This window comes from Rhipicephalus microplus, chromosome 1 (genome assembly GCF_043290135.1).
Source record: "Rhipicephalus microplus isolate Deutch F79 chromosome 1, USDA_Rmic, whole genome shotgun sequence".
Classification (NCBI taxonomy): domain Eukaryota; kingdom Metazoa; phylum Arthropoda; class Arachnida; order Ixodida; family Ixodidae; genus Rhipicephalus; species Rhipicephalus microplus.
The window spans coordinates 137,244,220-137,261,322 of record NC_134700.1 but is presented as its reverse complement, the minus strand read 5'-3'; the positions used below and the strand labels follow the sequence as shown (position 1 = coordinate 137,261,322).

The window sequence follows — 17,103 nt, the reverse complement described above, 5'->3', positions numbered from 1 at the left end:
TGAGCAAGTGCCTGAAGATTCCTTCTGAGGCATGCTGGTGGACAAACGGTGATCTGAGCAAAGCTTCAGGAACTAAAGTGAGTGAGCAGAGACGGGAAATAAAGGTGTAGCCTCCGTCACTTGCGATGTAGTGCTTTGCACACCTTTATTAGGCCTGGTAGACGTGGTCAAGGCAGTCACATCCGAGACACAGAAGAGACTCAAAAACTATGCCTGCTAACCATGAAGATGAAGAACATTATGTGATGATGAGTTTGGATAGGTGAAGAAGCGTCCTATATCTAGGTTGTAGCGATGTTGAAGCACTCAGGGTGTTCGTGTAAACGTATTCATTAAGGGGTGACCTGTTCCCACAAGTAAAATGAATATATATATATATATATATATATATATATATATATATATATATATATATATATATATATATATATATATATATGTATATATATATATATATATATATGTGTGTGTGTGTGTATGTATATATGTGGGGGAGGGGAAGCGTTGATACCATTGACTCCAAGCATTTCGTGTCATACTGCATAATAACGGACTTGCGTGGGATGATAAGGTGTGCTTAGTTATTGAAGCAGTGGTTTTGTACAGCTTTTGCAGTGAATGTACATTTATCTGGAGTATGTTAACCGTCACGTTTTTCTTACAGGCGAAAACGCAGAAGTCATCGCGTTATTGGCGAGTTCAAGCACAAGATAATTCACGGTAAGCGGAAGTCTGAGCCTCTGCTAGCACGAAATGTTAAAGGAGTTACTGAATAAGTCAAGCGTTAATTTAATTTTATTGCTTGTATATGGTGCTGAGACAGTGGGTATTCCAGAATTATGTTTAGTACTAAGTAACGGCTGTTCGCGAAAGTGGACGTCCTAGTAGTAACCCTTTCTTGCTTTTCTATTTTAATGCAAGGAACATCTCACTTCTGTGCGAAATAATCCCATAGTTAGTGTAAAAAACCGGCTATTGAAAGCGCCCTCACAAAAAAGAACCGAACTTCTGCCTGAGCCTGCTGGTGTACACTCTACGTGGATTGTGGCGGACACCATATAATTGTCGTTTCTACGTGCATTGCAGAAAATGATGTAACTAAGGTGGCCCCGCTTGTGTCGGATATCCAAGAAAGATGCAGCAAGGTTTCGGACCTTACAGGAGGCAAGGGGTCGTCTCTGTCTGTACTGCACTCAATCTCTACTGATCTCAATACGGTAAGTTTTGTACACATCAGGCGCATTTGATAAAAAAATTACGAAACTATTGAGTCTGATTCAGTGCATGCACGAAAGATTCGTTGGCTTTGCAGCTGCCAGATAAATCACTTAGCACCACCTATGTCAAAGCTATCTCAACAGCGCACACTTGCAACATACAACGCTCAGATTACCTCAGGAATGTTATAGTTACTGCTGAAAAAAAAAGGGTTTTCTGGAGCCTTCACTTCGTCTCAATTTTGAAATAACAGCGATGTGCCATTTGTCTGTTCAACACGCTTTCAGTTTACAGTTCCTCACGGATTCATTGTGACCACCGAGTCTTACAAGCATTTTGCCTCAGGAGAAGAGTTTCAGAAGCTGATCAGAAAAATAGAAGACTCGCGGAAAAGGTGAATATTCGCTACGTCTTGAAAACGCTCGCGAAGCTCTCATTGGCGATAACATTACTGTAAAGTGGATACTTGTATTTGAAAACTTTGTCCATTCATAATAGAAATCCCGTACCACACTTCTTTCTTGCATGTTGTGCTTGTCATTTTCACTATCCAAAATAGTGACATATTGTAACACTGTATACACATTAGAACATAACGCTTGTCGTTCAATACACTTGTGGCGAAACTCAGCGCCCATCTAGTTTGCTTAGCCATCCGTACTGATTCTTGCTTAATGCGTTTTTAGAGTCTGGAAGCGTCACCTATAACTCTAAACAAAAAAGTATGGGCATATGCTAGAAACAATCACTTGTGATGCTGTGGATAATTTGAAATGGCGTTCACCTAATAAATTCATTTTGTCTCAACACGATCATGCAAGCTATATCCTTGCAAGAGTGCTCATTCAGTACATATTACTAAGCAATTTGCTTGAAAATAACATCTTATTTCTTTATGAACTCGTCATACCTTTCATAGTCTCCAACTCCATGTTGCTATGGTCTTCTAATGCATGACCTGTGAAAAATACATTGTGTTTAAATAAACAGTAAACAGATGTTCACGCACTGTTCAAAGTAAAGCTTACATTAATGTTCGTTTGAATATCCTTGCTGTCCCTAATTTTGCCAAATTTTCTGAGGGATTGTGAAACCCTGCTAAGATTAAACTGACCGTGATTCTGACTCATATGTGAAGAGTACGCGCTTGTATATTGCTCATCTACTCACTTGCTTTGCACAACATTGACGTGTTGTGCAGGGACAGCACGCAAGCGGACCTAAAGGATGTTTGTAACAGGTAAGTACAGGCTTTGTTGAACATGACTTAGATTGAAAAGTTACTTATGCAGACAGGGTACGTACATCGCCACTTCATGCCAGAGTAATTTTTCTTGTTGCCGGTATGCTGTTTGAAATGTGAAAAATTGCTTTGGGTACTGCATACGATTTGAGCATCTATCTATCTATCTATCTATCTATCTATCTATCTATCTATCTATCTATCTATCTATCTATCTATCTATCTATCTATCTATCTATCTATCTATCTATCTATCTATCTATCTATCTATCTATCTATCTATCTATCTATCTATCTATCTATCTATCTATCTATCTATCTATCTATCTATCTATCTATCTATCTATCTATCTATCTATCTATCTATCTATCTATCTATCTATCTATCTATCTATCTATCTATCTATCTATCTATCTATCTATCTATCTATCTATCTATCTATCTATCTATCTATCTATCTATCTATCTATCTATCTATCTATCTATCTATTTATTTATCTATCTATCTATCTATCTATCTATCCACCTACGCCTGGGTGCTCTCGTGATCATCGACTTAATTGGGTTGATAAATTAAAATTAGTATGGCTGGGTAAGATCGCTCGACCATTATGACTAGCTGGTCATGACATGGACAAGGTCACTATCCCGTCGCGTACGTGGCAAAACGCTTGCCAACAGACGCATGGCACATACGCGTGGGTAGGCCCGTGCCACAAGCATAAGAGTTCATACAATAATACCTAGTGGAGGATCTCGCGTTGGTGTCTACGCGGGCTCCTACAGCGTCACTTGCCCCTCCATGGGAATTATGGGAAGTACCAGCTTCGGATCCGCTTCATATGAATCAGGTTCTTGAGAGTCGCAGTGCTTCTGTTCCTAGTGTGAAGCAAAGTAATGTAATGTTATTTTCAATCTAAACCTGCTTCATTTTTTGTTACCCAAAACTTACGAGAAAACGTTTTCCGTGTGCGCGAGATAGAACTGAAACGTGGACAAATTTAACTGCCAGTGTATGTATTGCTTTGCCATGTCGTTCGAAATTTGGAATCAAGATGTAATGAATTATTTTTACATCATTAAAGTACGCATTACCTATTTGTAAAAAACAGTACCGTATTAGATGAGACCCACCTGAAGCTTTGTCTTTTGCAATGACGTGCGTCTGTTCAAGTGGTCTGCGCCCCACACACCTCTCGTTTTGTTGTGAGGTCGATATGAACAATTTTCGGCAAGACGTGCTCATGAAAAACATGAACTCGATGCTATATCTTGCACTGTCGGGGGACGCTACATCTATGGTCAGCGGGGAGTGGAGGACGCTTAACTTAAACTGCCAACTATCACTTGTAAAGTTCCAATGCCATAGCAAATAAGAGACCTAGTGGTGTTCAGAGAGAGAGAGGGAGAGATAAAGATGCAAGGAAAGGCAGGGAGGTTAACCAGACGCACATCCGGTTTGCTACCCTGCACTGGGGAAGGGATAAAGGGGAGAAAAGAGGTTGCAGAGAGATGAGAAGGTACACACAATCACGAGCACACTCGGGGAGCACACACAGTCTACAGGCGGTCGCTCAGGTTTGTTGACTTTAGGTAACGTAGCAGTGCTTTAGTTGCTTTCTGCGCAACTGAGGCAGATGCCCAAGGTCCTAGTATCTTCTGCACACAAAATGGTCCGGGGTCAAGTTGATTCAAAACCATCCGGAGCTGGCATTGCTGTGTGTCGTAGCAAGCGCAGCTGCACAGGACGTGTTCGATGGTCTCTTCAGCTCTGCAGTAGTCGCATGTAGGAGTGTCTGCCATATCAATGCGAAAGGAGTACACCTTTCTAAATTGAACACCCAACCAAAGGTGGCATAACAGTGCCGCATCGGAGCGGGAAAGTTGTGATGGTAGCTTTAGCTTGAGCGAAGGATCCAGTTCATAAAATTGACACCTTTGGAAGCTGGTAGACGACCAGAACGTGCGTGTGAGATCTCGAGCCAGCAGGTTCCATTTTATCCAGGACGTTGGCGCAAGTAATAAATGCAGATCAGTTGGTATGTTCAATCTAAAAGCAGTTGCCGCTAAAAAATTAGTCAATCAACGAAACGTGTCACTTGAAACTTTCCAAATGTCAGTTAACCTATTAAATTATGTGTGCGGAATGAGCTGAATAATTTGATTATTATCGAAGAAAGCAGCAGCCAGTCTCATAGCTGGTTTATATTGGCTCTCGCATTTTACTAGGAGCATGTTGCTGTTTAACCCATAAAAGCAAAACCTACTTGAGAGCAGGTTGGTGTCTACCTAGGGGGCAACATGCCAAAATACGTTGCACGATCTACATGGCATGTACGCTGGTTTTGAAAACATATCTTAGCTGTATGCCAGTAACATTATTACTGATCAAAAAGTGTATGACAGCAGCGAGTAGTACCATTTAATTGACACTTTTTTATAAGTATCACCATGTACAAAGCAGCGTCTGAAAGTATGTGTTTTGCTAATGTTATTCCATGGATCATACAAAAATTTACATGTGCATTGCATCTCTTCAAGGAAGCCATACGAATTTCTTTATGGATTAAGTGCAGACTCAAACAACTCAGTGCACTAAGTTACATGCATTATCCTGGCATTTTTGTGTCAGTTTTGTTTATCACCAAGTTATTTTGCTTGTTCGATTTTCAGTGTGGTCGCTGGCATCGAGAACCTAGAAGTGCCTGCGGAAATCGCTGACGACATTGCTCAGCGTTTGTCAAAATTTAATGTGGATACGAAGTTTGCTGTCAGATCTTCCGCACTAGGTAACACTTTAGGCGTTATTTTTGTTAACTTCCATTAAAATGCGTGCGAGCGACCCTGAATGTATATTTTCTTTTATCCTCGGTACAGGAGAAGACTCCGAGGACATGTCAGCTGCTGGTCAGATGACGACTCTACTTGGCCTGCGTGGGAGAGAGAAAGTACGCTCTTATACAATTTTGAAGGCTTTTGCTTATTATTAGCGGATACACAATGATACCGAATGTGTCTTCGCTCAGGTAATCAGCGGCGTGGTGAAGTGTTGGGCATCGCAGTTTAGTTTCACCAACGTCAATTATAAAAGGTGAGCCAGAATGCAGGTTTTTTTGTTAAATTTTGCGTGACAGATGTAATATATGTAGCTCTACCAGTATGTGGAAAAACAGCTTCGTTGGAATACATGTCACTTTTTTATTCGTAAACGGTCTTTTATATTTTTCGCAAGGGCTTGCTTTAAATACAGTCCTTCACGTTATTAACTTTGGCGTGACTTTTTATTGTGCTAATGCAGGAAATATTCATTATGAGTCATTACGCGATTTTGTAATACAATGGCGGATAAACTTTATGAAGTACCTTTGGCAACAATTTCAAGTGGTGTGATTAGGTTAAAGGCACACACTATGACTTCATCGCTGAAGACGAGTGACACCTATAGCGAAAAATGAATCTTTATTCTTAAGAAGAGAGGCAGATTGGGTAAGTTAATGGTGTTCCACAATAAAATAAAAAAAGACAGCGCTCAGACAAACGACGAAGAAAGGGTCACACATGGCGCTGAAGTTTATTCTTAGGAGTGTAAGAATAAGCAAGGAGATACGCTCGACAAACTAAACCTTCTAGTTTCTTTGGCTCCTGTAACTTTTGTAATTTTTGAAACAAAAAAAAAGGCTTGTTGAAACACAAAGATAAAAGAATTACTCTATGTGCAAGGAACACGAGGTAAACGAGTAGCATTTCATGCTGAACACGTCTGTTTTTCGGCCAGTGTTGCAACAGTTATGTGTAAAGTTCTCTAACAACACTGACTTTCTTTTCAAAACTTATAAACACGCAGACAGTACGGGCAGCCTTTGAACGTACCGATGGCAGTGGTGGTACAAGAACTGGTCGATGCCAACGCCGCCGGAGTTATGTTCACTTGCGATCCGCTAACCGGTAGCCCAGCGAAGATCACAGTGACCGCCAACTACGGTCTTGGAGAGGTAAGCTTAGTAAATGCCCTCTTTTAAAACAAATTATTTAATTTACAATGCATACCTGATACACTGATACAAAGTGGTAATCGTATCTTATCTTTAAATGAGTCAAGGGCATTTGAATATGCGGCGAACTGCGCAGATTCTCTAGAAAGTGCGGAACTTTTGAAAAACCTTACCTAACAAGCCATCAGGCGCACAGAAACGTGGGCTGTTGTTAAATTGCTAGCAAAATCATTTTAATTCACTATGAGTGCATATGGATCCTTTCATTCAGAATGTTGCTTGCACACGTGCAGTACCTCTAAGACGCAAATATTGCCTGTGGGCCCTCACGAATGAAAATATGTATAAAAAATGTGTCTCAGCCATTTCAAAAGTGCTTTCAGGGTGAAATGTCTTTGTCAAATCCTGCTCCGCATCGGCTTCTTCCTTAAATGAAATACTCTACACATTTGTTCCACGAGGCCATGTTGTCGACCGACGAACTGGAGAACACTACACTGGCAGTTGCGTTCTCAATTGCAACTTCTCATTAACTTGGTTTTAATTGTAACCTATCCAACAAAAAATTGTTCTTCAATATATACGTGCTAGTCACGTCTGTCAGAACTGTCAATAAAGTTTAACCAACCATCACTTTTACGTGGTGTGCGTGCACTAATAGTTGGCATACATCTACTATTGTAATGTATCCGGTTAGGATGTTCCATATTGTGCGTACAACACCTATATTGATGACAGAGAAATATTTTAACGGTTATCACTGATGCTATTTAACAGCGCTACGCTGCTTCTGTTTCATCACACCATGTGTCAAAAGAAAAAAAAAGATTGACTGTGGCGTTCAGCAGATGTTGTGGATAATATCATTTTAAGTCATTTATTAAAATAAGCTACTTTGCCAGGAACACTGCATGCAGATAATCGAGGTATACATGAAGTACATGTTTTGGATAAATTTAGGACGACGCAGCGAGAAATGGAAAGAAAAATGGTAGGTGTAACCTTAAGAGACAAGAAGAGAGCAGAGTGGTTAGGGAACAAACGGGGGTTAAGGATATCATTGCTGAAATCAAGAAGAAGAATTGGACATGGGCCGGGCATGTAGCGCGTAGACAGGATAACCGCTGGTCACTAAGAGTAACTAACTGGATTCCCAGAGAAGGCAAGTGGGTTAGGGGGAGACAGAAGGTTAGGTGGGCAGATGAGATTGAGAAGTTTGCGGGTATAAATTGGCAGCAGCAAGCACAGGACCGGGTTAACTGGCGGAACATGGGAGATGCCTTTGTCCTGCAGTGGACCTAGTCAGGCTGATGATGATGATGATGATGATGATGATATTTTGGCTGCTGGTTACAAATACAAATGAGATGGCGGTGACAATATTGAATACCAGTGTTGTTCAAAAAACTAAATGATTATGAAAAATGGAAAGCTGACAAAAATAACAAGTGTAGAAATCATTCGAACAATGAGCAGCGAAATTCTTGTGTGCGAGTGTGCTCTTTGTGCCTCCAATCATTCACAAGTGATGTGCCTTGATACACGCAGTCAGTGGTCTCTGCGACAGCGGAACCTGACACATTTGTCCTGAAAAGGGCAGGTGTGAACAGACCAGTGATCATCTCAACACAACTAGGCCACAAGTCTGTCTATACGATGTCTTCAGGTGAGCCTGCAAAATACGTGCGTTGAATGCCTGCCAATTTTCCAATGTCATAGTACCGCAATGGAGGACCACAATGGGGCCTGTAGCGTCTAACTTTTCTAAAGAACGTAATCTAACTAGCATATTGAAAATGAAGCAGATTTTAATTTCCATCATAGTCGAAGTAAAGAGATATGCTTAGAAAATGAGGCAGATATATGAGGTAATCAAGGAGGGCTCGCTGGCTAAATTGCGATCAATGAGGCATGCTCTGAAGAAGAAAGCCGAAAGCAAAAAAAAATTCTACTTGATTATTCAGTGGTCAACGGTTTTATGAACTTACAGACATCGAGAAATGCACTGGAAATTAGGCAAATCTAAATAATAGGCACATAAAGCCGAAGTTTCCGGAATTATACCTCAAGTGATGAAACGGGGCGCACTACGAAACGGAGCCGAAAAGAGAAAAGAATGACACGAGCGTCAATGCCTTCATTTGTCTGTTGTATAGCGCAACATGTTTTTGTAGTAAAGACCAATCATTGCCCACTAACCCGAATGGTTGTTTTAGTTTCCGGGATGTGTATTTTGCGAACAGCCGCTCATGTAATGTACCAATTGTGGCAGAAAGGGCATACGCATTGCTTGGAGTCATTGGAATTCAATTCAATTCAGTTTTTATTTTTCCAGTTTATGAATGCTGCATAGTTCCACTCTGTTAAAAGCTAGATAAGTAGCTTGACGAGACCCAACTAGCAGACTCTAATAAAATATACTAATTTATACTAAATTCCACAAGTATATCATTTTGTTAGCTTGCATGTGAGTAGCTGGTTGTTTCAGTTTTAGCAAGCGTCGAGCAGCAGGAATAACTAAAATATTTAGTTAACAATACTAGTGTAATGCGTCTTTTTAAACATGGGCCGTCTTCTTTGAAGATGACGCCATTGCTTTCGATATTAAAGTGAGCTCTAAAGCATTGTTGAGGTTCACGGTACTCTGCAACATGCGCAACACCAGAGTGAGGCGTGGACAGTGTTCAACAACTTGCGTCAGTTCGAACTACCTTACGGTTCTTCTTCTATGACAATTGTAAAGTAGACATGTTCATGTCGTCTGACGATTCTCTGCTGTGATCGTCACTTGTTTCCGTGTCATTAGATGTAGCGCAGGCTACCAGGCAGTGAAACAATGAAACGCTAGTTTTAATTGGTGCCATAAAAGCCACAGTACTGCTGTGTTCCGATAGTTTTTCTTTACTATTTATAACTTAAATGCGTTCTATGTTTACCTCTCGTGTAAAAAAAAGCTTTTTAATGCCGAGTTTATGCAAAGTAATGTGTGAGTACACTTACCTTTCTATCATAGAGCGTAGACATTTGGGTTCACTTGTGACAACCTTATTGCGAAAGTACCGAGGTACTAGCCATAGCCTTCCTACAGTGCTCATGATGTTTACCTAAATGTTTGCACATATTCGAGCGCTTAGATTTTTCGATTCATCTTGCAGACGGTGATGGCATTGTCACAGCACCGGTCACTGAGGAAAAGGCACGGAGCGCATGCATATCAAAAGAAGACGTTGAGACATTGGCATTCATAGGCACACAGGTAAGATATGGTGAATTCTTCGGGACTACACTTAGACGCAGTTCACTTAAACTATGTTTTTTGATCACCTTTTCTTCAATGCCGAGATTGTCAGCCAATGCATGGCCAATAGTTTCCAAAACTCGAGGGTAAGCAGACTGATATCTGTAGCGTCGACGCTACTTTCATCATTTACTTGGGTACAGCAAGAAATAGCACGTACAGAAACCTCGGTATCATATTGGTTATCAGCAGTTTATAGTAAAAGGTAGTTAATATATTTTACCTAAGCGAACAATATGGCTCGAAAGAAATTTTTTGAATAATTTTATGCTAACTATACTCCAGTTTTTGTCGGAAACCCTGGAAAAGACTTTGAAGGCATGACGTTTTTTCTCTTCGAGTAAACACTCTTATTTCGTTGGCCAAGCGCGGCTTTTTGGACAGGAAATTCACAGAACAAACCCTACAAAAGAACTTTTATTTATAGCTTCGAAGATGAAAATACTGTACTCGAAGTGACATCAACTTTTCAAAATATTTTTATGGTATGCAACAGAATCTACTAGTGTACAATCAAGAGCTATATGGCATCCGTGTGAGGTTCATTGATCTGCGTTCATACATGCAGTTTAAAAGCCAATTTTCCGTGAATGACCCTTTCATTTCAAAGACTAAACATCCAAAGTTCATGTTTCACCAAGGGGTACACTCGGACCACTCTCATTCATCATCCCAGTAAACGACATTTACTCCTGTTAATCATTTTAAGTCGGTAGAATACGCCTATGATACTAACCTCTTCTTTTTTAGTGAAGTAAAGCCGGGTACGTGATTTTTATAGAATGAGGTGCTTGTAGAAGTGTTAGCCTGGTTGAAAAAAAATTCCTAAAAATATACAGCAAAAAAACAGAAACCACTACAAATTTCGCACCACGAATACAGCTATTGAACTGAAAAAAATCTTGCAACCTAATAACGACAGAATTAGTATTGTTAGAAAGATGAAAGTGCCGATGTAACTTTGACAGGAACACTGATTGCGGAATAAGCATGTGCAATATTTCTAACAAAATATATTCTATCAACGCATTCATTAACAAACTTGCAACAAATATTGCCAGAAAAAGTCGAAAGTTTGGTACACAATCGATTATTTTGTCAACGTTACATAAATTTAATCATTGTGTGGCGTTCTACTTCCTTCGACAACTTGAAAAGTCTTTCTGTATTCCGATTGCGCGCAGTCGATGGACTAGGCGACTTTTCTTAAGAAATTCACACGGCCTTCTGGTTGTCAAGCATTCAATATATTCAAGGTTAAGTTTCAGTGCGCATTCCGTCTTTTCTGTATTGTACCACCTCAAGAACCAATAATACCAACTTTAGCAGGTTTAGCTTAACGAGACATCACTATTTAAAAAGCACAAGAGGTCATGAACCTTTTATCGAGCCATTAAATCGCAGAAATCATGCGAATCAGTCTCTATCATCATTAGAACTAGCTGCACCCTTAAACAAATATGCAAAACACGGCGTAGCCACTGACACGGCTTTCACAAGCACATTTAGCTCATTATTTTCGAGTGTAGACAATACTTAGTTCCTGAGTAACATCTAGTTGTGTTCATGAGTTGCAGAATGCTATGTATGATACGTATGCACCGAGTATTTTTTTTTAAAGCGTGCACGTGCCTTGCTCGTTCACTTTCCAATTAATGGTTGTTTGTTTTTCATAAGAATTTTCGAGCTGTGCATTCAAAATGTAGCTTTCTTACCTATAACGCCTATTACCCTTTTTCACACAATAATCCGAGGCTATAAATTTCACATACGAAATAAAACTTCCCACTGCTTCGATAACTCAGCTAAGTTCAGTTTAGATTTTATTGAAATGAAAGTCACATTCGTATCGCTTACCAATAGCTATGGTGCGTTTATTTCGTTCTCTTGTAGTACTTAATTCTTCCCCTCGCAGATATTTTGTTTACTCATTTAAGAACATCTTTCGCGTGCGTACTATTGCTTTCAATTGCAATCATTGTTTTTGTCGTCGTTATTCTCATCAATTTGTTTAATGATGCACAAGGACCCCATATTTTAATGTTTTCCTCTTAGTTTTGGCTGTTAGCTTCTTCCTGTCGAAGCGCATTCAATTCAAATATGTTTTATTTCCAGCACAATCACTTATTGTCTTTACTGTAGCTCGTTTTGATGCTCGAATTTGTAACACACCAGGCTTTGTCAAGCCACGGTATTGCCGCTTTTTCCCCTTGACTCAAACCTTTCTCATTAAAACAATAAAAAGTTAATGATTTCAAAACGCTGCCTATAACAGTGTCTGGCCAGAGCTATACACCAGCGAATTTGCAATTGGCTGTCAGGACATGCCCTCCTTTAGTTACCATGCGCATTTTGTGGCTTGCCTTCTTACCTTCGCTTCGAAACACGGAATTCAATGGTATCGATTGACCCGCATACTATGCCAATAGAATCGTCCTCTCATAATGCTTGTTTTTTTTCGCAGATTGAAAAGACTTACACAACACCACAGGATATCGAGTGGGCGATCAGCAATGGCCGGTTCTTTATGCTGCAGGTAAATTAATTCTCCGAAGTTTGACAATTTATTCGAATCCTGCCTACTGCAATATGAATTTCTTTATTATTATTCTCTACATTCAGTGTCGACCGGTTACTACGTTCTTCAGGGAGTCTGACTGTGAAATGATTCATGAATTCGACAATGGCCTGAAGAGCGAGAAGGAGGTACTCTGCAAGGCAAACATGTCGTAAGTCATGCATACTTTCAAATCGGCTAGGTTTGCTAGCCCTTAAATATCTAAGCTTTTGGTGCCACTCGTTGTGCTAAAAAATATACACGCAATACCTTCGGCCATTTGGGCACCCCTGCTTCCTTCAAAATACACACATGCATCTTTTTTTTTTTGCTCTAGTTCTCTTCCCTACTCATTCAATACCTTGCAGCTGGGGACATGAAATACACTCTTCTTGAACACTTATAAACCTTACGCATGCTTTGTGAGGATAGCCATTATATTGTCACGGAGTCGTGACGTGAATGAATGAAGCAGACTGGGGGTAAAGTGATGAACTGTTCATTTGGGTGAACTTGTGCCCGCTAAAAGGAAAGTCTTGCACTGATAGCACTGAACGGAGCGTCGGTCATCTAACCACACCAGCGGCGAAGCACGACGGCATTCATACACTTGCCATCGAATGTTCTAGCGTTATCGCTTGCGGTGACCTAGGTTTCATAATAGTCTGAAATTTTCAAGAAGTAGGCGTAATCTTAACAAAACGATCTACTACAGCCTCAAAGCTTTTCGAACATTGCAGGTGCGAGTTGCTTTGGACGTAGTGTAACGGGGTGATACAAAAGCTTGAAGGAAGGAACGTGGCAATATTTGCGTCGCTGTTGCAGGTGACACCGTGGCATACCTGTATGAATAATCCCATCTAAGTATTTTTTTTCACGTATGATCATGAGCAAAGGTACTGTACATTCCACCATGTGATTAATAAACACTAAATACTTGAATAAGTCCTATTAACAAAACAATTCATGCAGCCGTCTTAAAAATGTGACGCAAGAATTGGTCGTTTCATTTCATGTTCCCACAAATATGTTTGGTAACTGGTAAAATGCAAAAAGAAAAGTCGCTCATCGAATGCCCAACGAGGCTGTGTAGCACATGATAAAATAAGCAAGTAAGTAAATAAATTAATAAATGAAAAAATGTTGAATGAATGCTGAGAAATTTTTTCTATTTTTTACTGAGAAACGCACCTACTTTTAATTTAGTGTGCATTCCTGCGTATTCGCTTTCATAGGCACGTATGTGCGAAGCTTTTCTATAGGCAAGGGGAGAAAGGCAGATTTCGCCTTAACCGCTCTCCTCCCCAACGTTGGTTGTCCGAGCTAAAAAGAACTCAAGTTCCACAATGAATGTGATTAATAAGTAGAGTGAGAATGCGCTTCTTATTACGGCTTGCTATTGGCCCTTGGATTTCTGGAAGAAAAGTGGGACATGGAGTTTTAAAGAAGCATCGGAGGTTCATGCGAAAGTTTTTCATGCTGCCTGAAAAGATTTCTTCTGTTGTTGTTTCAGAGAAGTGTTGCCTGGTGCAACGTCTCCACTGAGCTACTCCTTCATCCGCGTCGGCATAGACACCTACTGCAGGGTGATATATAATTCTGCATTTATTCCACTTTTGCTTTATTTTATAGTGTTGCCATATAGACAGATGTTAGTTACGCGTAAGCCAGCTTAGGGAGGAATATAGGCATGTGTAAAAACATCTATCAGCCCGCTGCTCGTAGCACCAAGCCGCATAGAAACCCTTATAAATTTTCGCGCTCTGAAATAATGCTTCAGTACATCAAAAGTTCTTGTTGATACAACGTTAAATCTAACATTGACGTCTTACTGTTCAGGATAGCTCATACAGAAAACTGCCTCAGAATGGTGTCGACGTGGTGGAAGCCCATGATAGTTTGAATAACTGTGAACATACTGTGCCATACGAATATATTGGCAGCTTCTCTCTTCGCCCACCGTGTACAGTATGGTATGATGGTTTTTGCCATGAAAGACAGTAAATGATGTAAACGTGCACTAATGTCTGGAAATTGTGCTGAATTATATATATACTCTGTCCAACTAGTCATCTGGATTTAATTTATTATCTGCTCAAGCGAATGCCTAAATACATTTGTGCATGTTCAGCTTTCATTAGGAACAAATTTCTTTGTGACAGGTACTGCGCCATATAGCTAGATTTTTGGCAGCTGAAAAAAAAAAACGACAGACTGTTACGGTGTAAGCGTAAGTAATGGTTATGGCAGTGATACTTTACTCTCATGAAAGAGAGTGAAACGTCATACAGACGGTCGCTACATGTCTTTATAAAAAATTCAAACTTACGTACGCCAGTAGCTGTCTCCGCCCTATACTTAATAAACGTAAAAAACATGCATTAGAGGGCAGTCATAGCGTTAGAGTACAGCTTAGCCGATGTATTATGAGCATTATAGTTTACCTTCATTTTTGCAAAATATGCCTTTGATGGTAGTCGATGGTCCTGTAGTCTGACACCACGTTGAATGACAGGGAAATTTTTTTTTCGCTAGTGGACGCTTACAAGGCCATGCCGATTATTTAGTGCTCTACACTAACGCATAGGACGTCCGGTCGGTGACTCCGTGAACGTTGAACATCGCCAAATACGTGAGCGGGAAAGTTTACTCATCGACGCAGGTTCCACACAGCACAGATTTCACGCACTGTAGAGATTTCACAGAGAGGCTTTCAATTTCTCGTTCAAGAAATGAAGTGAGGAAACGGATAAGGAAGCAGATGCGCTAACTGGTTCGATCACGCTATCGCGTGCTACTCTTGAGGCGAAGCTCAAGTGTCCACAATTTTTTGTCCACCTTTTTTTATTTGAAGATGTGGTCCTATACACTGGAGTGTATAACTAATGGTGCCTCTTCTCGGCAGGACATATGCCTACGTTTGGTGAGGGCCTGTGACCCGGACCCAACACAATATCATTCCTTGTGGATGCCCCTGCAGCGGTACAACTATTTCATGTGGCTGTCTGACGTAAGTTCAAATAAAAAATTCACCCCAGTTAAATTCAGTGTGAAATCTTGAGAAACAGTGGAACTGAGGTTCTTTGTACTTTTCTCGTCGTTTGTGTCATATTTTGCGACTAATGTGGGCGTCTGTAATAACGTGATCTGTAGAGTAGAGATGGCTGGCCGAGAGCGTGTCGATAAGCTCGATACAATGGATGTTGAAACGCTCGAGCCGCACTTCCAAGGGTGAATGCGCCGCTACCGCATCGTCTGCGACCTTAGCATAATTGCCATCTAAGGATGATTCTGGGAACTGGACAGCGACAACCCTCAAACCTCATCTCTGGAATGGCCCACGCCTAGAACAGATCCGTGGTTAATGCATACAAAATAACTATTCCAGTTACCTTTACAGTATACTGCCCCACCGCGGTGGTCTAGTGGCTAAGGTACTCGGCTGCTGACCCGCAGGTCACGGGATCGCATCCCAGCTGCGGCGGCTGCATTTCCGATGAAGGCGGAAATGTTGTAGGCCCGTGTGCTTAGATTTGGGTGCACGTTGAAGAACCCCAGGTGGTCGAAATTTCCGGGGCCTTTCCCTACGGCGTCTCTCATAATCATGTGGTGGTTTTGGGACGTTAAAACTCACATACCAACCAACTACCTTTACTGTATTACCAATGAAATTACCTTTGCTTCATTTTGAACGTTCGCAGTCCACCTTTGATCTTGCTCTGCGTTCATATGTTTTGTAATGATCAGTGCAGAAATTACGCAATCTTTCTAAGTCTCCTTTAAACGTATTCATGCGCTTGCACGAGTGCGTGCGTCGCCTGCTGTATATTAGATTACTTCCTTCTTCAGACCCATTAGCTGCGTTCTCAGAGTTAATGTTTATGGTGTTTCATGGCGTATTGTGATTCACAGTTCAACATTAGAGCTATTTTGTCACGCGATGGTAATTCGTCGGCCCCACTGAAGGCGAATACATATGTGAAATACACTGCTATATCAACAAAAAGTCGTAGTGTACAGGCCTGAACAAAATCGAGGTGTATGTAATACATGCGCAATGTTATAGTCATAAAATATCTTCGTATTTTATATTCGGGGCCAATTATGTTACTTTACAGTTTTTTAACTTGTGGCTTATAATATTTGCCATTACGACGCAAGTGTCACAATACACACAATAAACATACAAGGTTCTTCACGAGGAAATACCGTGTGCACAATGGCAGGTTCTACATCAGCTCCGCGAAACAGAAACAATCATAGACAAAAAGCTTTTAGTGTTTGGAGTGTCCGAGACATAGTTAGGTACCCGTACACTGATTGCCTTGACAGCTGTGACTAATATAGAAACCTACTGATGGTGCCATCTAAGCTTTGCACACTTGTACTGTACTCTATAGGAGTGTGGAGTTTTGTGGAAAGCAGTGTGGTACGCTTTGCTCAAAGTGTTATATTTCGAACCGTAGGGCACACTCGAACACACGGTACAAATGAATCTGTGCCATGGTTAATGAATATGTGCTTTTGTTTCGTAGCGCGACCAAGACTTTTCTTAATATACTCTGTAATCTGTAAACAGCACCTGCATTTTACGTTCAGACGCCACTTTACACACACACACACACACACACACAAAGACACACACACACAAATATATATATATATATATATATATATATATATATATATATATATATTTATATATATATATAAGGCTTGTTAGGTTCCTGCTCAAGGCAAGTTATCTTTTCACTAACTTTTTTTGCTTTCTTCACATTTACATTACAATTTGGT

At 40.5% G+C, this 17,103-nt stretch overlaps 1 protein-coding gene across 2 annotated transcripts in view; it reads left to right on the top strand.

The window, feature by feature from the left end:
• Positions 1 to 17,103, top strand: part of LOC119177847 (rifampicin phosphotransferase) — a 97,473-nt gene that overhangs the window by 45,289 nt on the left and 35,081 nt on the right. For both annotated transcript variants that reach the window (XM_075887406.1, XM_075887407.1), the window contains 14 exons: positions 665 to 720; positions 1,087 to 1,217; positions 1,506 to 1,612; positions 2,420 to 2,458; positions 5,136 to 5,251; positions 5,340 to 5,410; positions 5,489 to 5,553; positions 6,307 to 6,454; positions 8,003 to 8,120; positions 9,610 to 9,710; positions 12,217 to 12,288; positions 12,375 to 12,481; positions 13,823 to 13,895; positions 15,215 to 15,319. In XM_075887406.1, the coding sequence (XP_075743521.1) occupies positions 665 to 720; positions 1,087 to 1,217; positions 1,506 to 1,612; positions 2,420 to 2,458; positions 5,136 to 5,251; positions 5,340 to 5,410; positions 5,489 to 5,553; positions 6,307 to 6,454; positions 8,003 to 8,120; positions 9,610 to 9,710; positions 12,217 to 12,288; positions 12,375 to 12,481; positions 13,823 to 13,895; positions 15,215 to 15,319 (1,309 nt within the window). The remainder of the gene's footprint in view (positions 1 to 664; positions 721 to 1,086; positions 1,218 to 1,505; positions 1,613 to 2,419; positions 2,459 to 5,135; positions 5,252 to 5,339; positions 5,411 to 5,488; positions 5,554 to 6,306; positions 6,455 to 8,002; positions 8,121 to 9,609; positions 9,711 to 12,216; positions 12,289 to 12,374; positions 12,482 to 13,822; positions 13,896 to 15,214; positions 15,320 to 17,103) is intronic.